The following is a 6,088-nucleotide window of genomic DNA, read 5'->3' as shown; positions in this document are numbered from 1 at the left end:
TTGAATGACAGATGCGATGGATCTGAGGTCATAGACCATCTTTCCTCTCCGAAAGGTATGTTCTACTTGGATCTTTGGACTGCCCTCCCCTCCCCCCCTCCTTTTTTACTCTCTCTCCTAGTATTTATATAAAACACTTTCATTACCCATCGGTCCTTAACCAGTGTACCCCATCTTTTGAATATCCTATAGAATAATCCTTTAAAATGGCTAAGTGTCGAACTAGCCATATCAGCCTCATGAGTGCTCGACTTCAGCCATAGTCGGACTGCTTGCCAGTGTGTTGCTTCCTAAACATGACTTCGGCTTGGCCGACTCCGGGTTGTTCTCCCTTAAGTAGACTTCTTTTGTTCAGATTTTGACCCATGAACTACTCATGAAATATAAAAATATGATTCCTTTTAAAAAAAAGAATTAGAATAAAAATAAAGATAAAACACTAAAAATAAATTAATTGTTTAGACAAAATCTAAGGTTCACCTCAATTAGTAAGTATCTAGCACAAGCGTACAGATTAGTTGAACGAAGAAAAAGATCGAAATGTTCATGAAAGGAGGACAACTTAGTTTTTTCTACTAGAAAGAATATTTTGACTAATTAATTTCGTTCACACTGGCATGCTTTAATTTTATTATTAAATAATCTTTCTTGGAAAAGAAGTATATGCAATATTCAAGCAAAATTTTCACATCCTAAGACCTACGCAACCAATGACATCTAAGCAAATATATATCACTATAAATAGTACTACTAATGTTCAATGACTTTTATAAGCACTACATATATATTCTCAAACAAAAAGAATGGAGAGCAACAACGTGGTTCTGCTAGATTTCTGGCCAAGCTCTTTTGGTATGAGGCTAAGAATTGCATTGGCCTTAAAGGGAATCAAATATGAAGCAAAGGAGGAAAACTTATCTGATAAAAGCCCTTTGCTTCTGGAGATGAACCCTGTTCACAAAAAGATCCCTATTTTGATTCACAATAGTAAACCCATTTGTGAGTCTCTAAACATTCTTGAGTACATTGATGAAGTCTGGCATGACAATTGTCCATTACTTCCTTCTGATCCTTATGGAAGGTCACAAGCCAGATTCTGGGCCGACTATATTGACAAGAAGGTAATAAACATCTCACAAAGATGAGTTATTTAGGCCATATAAACTTATGGACATCTTGTTCAAATTAACAGGTAGATTTTTTCTTTATATATGAGTTATTAAATCCCTTTGTTGGTTTAATGCAGATATATAGCACAGGAAGAAGAGTGTGGAGCGGTAAAGGTCAAGATCAAGAAGAAGCAAAGAAGGAATTCATAGAAATCTTCAAGACTTTGGAAGGAGAGCTTGGAAATAAAACTTACTTTGGTGGTGATAATTTGGGTTTTGTGGATGTGGCTTTGGTTCCCTTTACTAGTTGGTTTTATTCTTATGAGACTTGTGCAAATTTTAGTATAGAAGCAGAGTGTCCAAAGCTGGTGGTATGGGCAAAAAGATGTATGGAGAACGAGAGTGTATCAAAGTCCCTTCCTCATCCTCACAAGATCTATGATTTTGTCTTGGAACTCAAGCACAAGCTTGGTCTTGCTTGAACAACAAACACTTCTTACTTACTGCAGAAAGCAATCATGTCCTTCGAATAAAATCACTCTCTAGTTGTTCAAGTATCAATTTATCAATATTGTTGCTACTCTGTCTGTAACTTTGTGTAATTCAGTCTTTAAAATTTTACTTGTTGCTACTCTATATATAAGGTTTATGTTTGGCGTAGTTCAGTCTCTATAACTTTATTTCCTTGAGCACTTCTTTGAACTAAGGTGGATTTAAATTAGTGAAGCCACATGTCTAGTGAGAATTTATATAGTCGAGCACAACTTGCTTGGGATTGAGATGTAGAGTTCGTTCACCAAGCTATCAAAAACTATGTATTTTGAAAAAGTGCTCTAGGAAATTAGCGGTTTATATTTGGCCAATTCATTTAAGAAGTGCTTTTTACACTTTTGATAAGCAAATTGTAGTTGGTCAATCTTTTCAAAAAGTACTTTTAAGGGTCTAATTATGAAAAAGGATAATAAAGGTATATTTGATAATTGAATTATGTATCATAATCGGTACCCAGTTAGTATCAAGTTTAACCTCGAAGAAGTAGTAGCGAGGCTATAGGCATCAAAATACTTACAACAAGGATATAAATAACAGAGCTTAAAACTGAAACAGTAAATAATCTCATGAATAACCAGAATCAAAGATATCAACAATCGAAAAGTAGAAAGAATACTTTTCCAAGTCAAGAAAAAATCACAAATGTTGCTCAGATATAACATTTAAAGAACACATGCTACAATCAACAGAGTCGAGACTCTAGACTAGCATATATAGATGGCATGTAATAATTAGCATCTAAATGAATGCTCCTAAATGATTCAAGAATATCTATATAGGTGCAGTCTAGGCAGAAGAGTTACGCCGATTGGAAGGTTTGTGATGTTGCTTACATGGTGGGAGAGAAGGTACTGCTCAGGGTTTCACCCATGAAGGTGTCACGACCCAAAACTCAGACCTGGTCGTGATGACGCCTCTCGTGAAGACAAGGCTAGCCGACACACTCCCAATTCATTTTAAGCAATTAAAATAATACAGTTCAAGTCTCCAACATAATAATAATCCCCAAAATAAGGTGAATAATACAGTCGCGGAATAGACATAGCCCGACATCGGAGTGTCACCAGTCATGAGCATCTGTTATAAAACTACAAGTCTGAAAGAGTCTACACCAGCTATTACATAGCTAAAATAGGAGAAGATAAGATAGAGGGAGAAGCACTAGGCTGCAAATGTCGAGCAGCTACATAGTGAATCTCCGAAGTCTGCTGAAAGCTCTCAACCCTCGCAAGCAGGACCTGAAGCGCCTGAATCTGCACACGGGGTGCAGAGATTAAAGTGAGTACTCCAACTTAGTGAGTAATAATGATAAATGCAGACTGAGTAATAAGAAATCACATAAAGGCACATCAACAGACTATAAAGAAACAGTAAAAGCCAGTAAAAGCAGTGAAACAGTAAAAATATGTAAAGTCACTTTAGTTCAGTTTAAACTTCTTTGGAATGACCTTTTTGACAGTTAAGAAAGTAAATGACAGGCAACTAGGAAAGATACACACATAAAGAACCGTCCCTCGAGCACAATATCAACAAAATCCGCCCTCGGGCAGTATCATGGAACAACACCAGCCCCTCGGGCTATATCTCACATTACAATGGGTACCCGCGCTCATTGGGGGTGTGCAGACTCCTGGAGGATCCCCTTACGGCGCAAGCGCAATATCAAGTCATCTCGTGGCATAATCACTAGGCTCTCGGCCTCATATCAACAAGCCATCTCGTGACGTACAAATCTCAGGCCCTCAGCCTTATAATCATAGATCAGTTTATCACTGCTGCGACGTGCATCCCGACCCCAAAAGTATCCTCACAACACAGGCCCTCGGCCTTACTCAGTCAGAATCTTATAAGCCACTCGGGCAACAGTAAAACATGATGCTCAGCCAAAATATCATTTAAAATATCTTTACTGCGTTAAAACAGAGTAAACATGGCTGAGTTATGAAAATAGTAGATTATAGCATGGCTGAGTACAGATATAAAGTCAAAACAGTGAGGAAATATCAGTAAAGATCCCCTAAGGATCCAAATAGTTGGCACGAGGCCCAAATATAGCATTTAGCCTCAAACATGATGATAGCAAATAGTTTTCAATCAAATACACGGTAAAACAGTCATACGGGATGGACTAAGTCACAATCCCTAATGGTGCATGATCCCATGCTCGTCATCTAGCGTGTGAGTCACCTCAATATAGCACCACGATGTGCAATCTGGGGTTTCATACCCTCAGGACAATATTTACAATCATTACTCACCGCGATCCGGTCCAAACTCTAGCCGGCGATGCCTTTGACCTCTCGAATCGACCTCTGGATGCTCCAAATCTAACCAAAATCAGTACATGACCATTAAAATATGCTAAGGGAACAAAGCACATTCGAAAATATCCAATTTACATCAAAAATCCCGAAGTTGCTCAAACACGGCCCCCGGGCCCATGCCTCGGAATCCGATAAAAATCATAACAATAAAATCCTCATCCACTCACGAGTCTACCCATATTAAATTCATCAAAATCCGACCTCAATTGCCCATTCAAATCCCTAAAAGAATTCTCAAACTTTTCTTGCATTTGGCCCCAATTTTCACTCTAATTTCTTAAATTAAATGATGAAATTCAAGATTAAATCATGGAAATAAACCAAATATGAGTGAAGAATACTTACCCCAATAGCTCCACTGAAAATCCCCTCAAATTTCACCTTCTCCCGAGCTCTCCAATGGCTTTTATGATATTGGACTCAAACCCTTGATTTTAAGATATAAACTGTCTGCCTATATATTTCTTCATCGCGAACGCGGCATATCCCTCGCGTTCGCGAAGCACACAGCTTCACTGACCGGAAATCCTTCTACACGAACGCGAGAAACCTCTCGCGAACGCAATGCACAGCTGACTCAACACTTTGCGAATGTGACCTCTACTACGTGAACACATAGAACAATTGCCTTGGGGACTAGCTACTCCTCTTCCTTTATGCGAACGCGACATAAGCCTCGCGAACGCGGAGAATCACAGCATCACAACATTGCGAACGCGACACACAAAACGTGAACGCGAAGACAAAATTCGCCACCTCAGAGAATACCCTTCGCGAACGTGAGTCCCTGACCGCGAATGCGAAGAACAAATCGTCTGCAACAAAAACCAGGAAAAATTGCCAAGTCTAAAGTCCAAAATTATTTTACCATCTGAAACTCACCCGAGGCCCTCGGGACCTCAACCAAACATGCCAACATATCCCATAACATCGTTCAAACCTGTTCCAACCTTCGGAACGCTCAAAACAATATCAAAACACCAAAACTACATCGGATTCAAGCCTAAGAATTCCAAGAACTTTCAAATTCCGCTTTCGATCAAAAGTCTACCAAACCTCGTCCAAATGACCTGAAATGTTGCACACATGTCACAAATGACACAACGGACCTACTCTAATTTCCAAAATTTCATTCCGAGCCCTATATCAAAATCTCACTTATCAACCAGAAAACGCCAATATCTCAATTTCGCCAATTCAAGCCTAAACCTTCCGACCTCCAAAACATATTCCGACCATGCTCCTAAGTCCTAAATCACCTAACTGAGCTAATCAAATCATAAAAATTCCAATCTGAGGTCATCTACTAACAAGTCAAATCTTGGTCAAACCTTTCAAATTTTAAGCTTCAAACTGTGGACTGTTCTTCCAAATTCATTCTGATTATCCAAAATCAAAACCGACGATTTACATAAGTCATAATACATCACACAAGGCTAGCCATGCCTGAGAACTGGCAAGCAAAGTGCAAAAGCTCAAAACGACCGGTCGGGTCGTTACATCCTCCTCCACTTAAACATACGTTCGTCCTCAAATGTGCCCAGAGTTGTTCCAAAACCCAACCAATCGATGAATAACCTTACCATGCACGTACCCGGGGGAGATCCCACATCACCCTATCTTATATAGGTCTGATAACACAATGTAACTGAAATTTCACAATTCAACCTAGCCCATAAGCCTTAGAACCACATTTCCACTTCTGAAATCATCCACAAGATCAAAATCTCACATCTACACTCTGAATAAGCCTGAATAAGCTATAATAACCCATACATGCAACCTCAGCTGCAATTACATGATATACCACATAACTCAAACACTTGTAATGATAGCTTCTACTCACAACAATTGCTTAAAACATCCGAATTTTGATAATAAGCCTTTTATCACATAAAGCCTTATTCCAACACTTCCGCATACTGCCAATGATAAATGAAACACATAGGAAGTCATAACCACTCCTCAAATCAACCATTCGTGAAACCAAAGGACTATAGTAAATTTCTGAGCCGAACATCGATATTATCCCTCCAACGCGCTGAAACTGAATCTGTTTGTATTCATTCTAGATCCCAACAATCTCATCTAATACCAACACAA

General features: G+C 38.9%; 1 protein-coding gene across 1 annotated transcript; it reads left to right on the top strand.

Annotated features, from left to right (window-relative positions):
- Positions 1 to 755: 755 nt before the first annotated feature.
- On the top strand, positions 756 to 1,769 carry LOC107760143 (putative glutathione S-transferase parA). The gene is made up of 2 exons (XM_016578159.2): positions 756 to 1,121; positions 1,247 to 1,769. Exons 1-2 carry the CDS (start codon positions 804 to 806, stop codon positions 1,589 to 1,591), a joined length of 663 nt encoding a protein of 220 aa, XP_016433645.2. The 5' UTR covers positions 756 to 803; the 3' UTR covers positions 1,592 to 1,769.
- Positions 1,770 to 6,088: the final 4,319 nt, after the last annotated feature.

The sequence above is a fragment of the Nicotiana tabacum genome, chromosome 10, assembly GCF_000715075.1.
Source record: "Nicotiana tabacum cultivar K326 chromosome 10, ASM71507v2, whole genome shotgun sequence".
Classification (NCBI taxonomy): Eukaryota; Viridiplantae; Streptophyta; class Magnoliopsida; order Solanales; family Solanaceae; genus Nicotiana; species Nicotiana tabacum.
The sequence above is the reverse complement of the archived record's forward strand: the minus strand, read 5'-3'. Positions and strand labels throughout refer to the sequence as shown.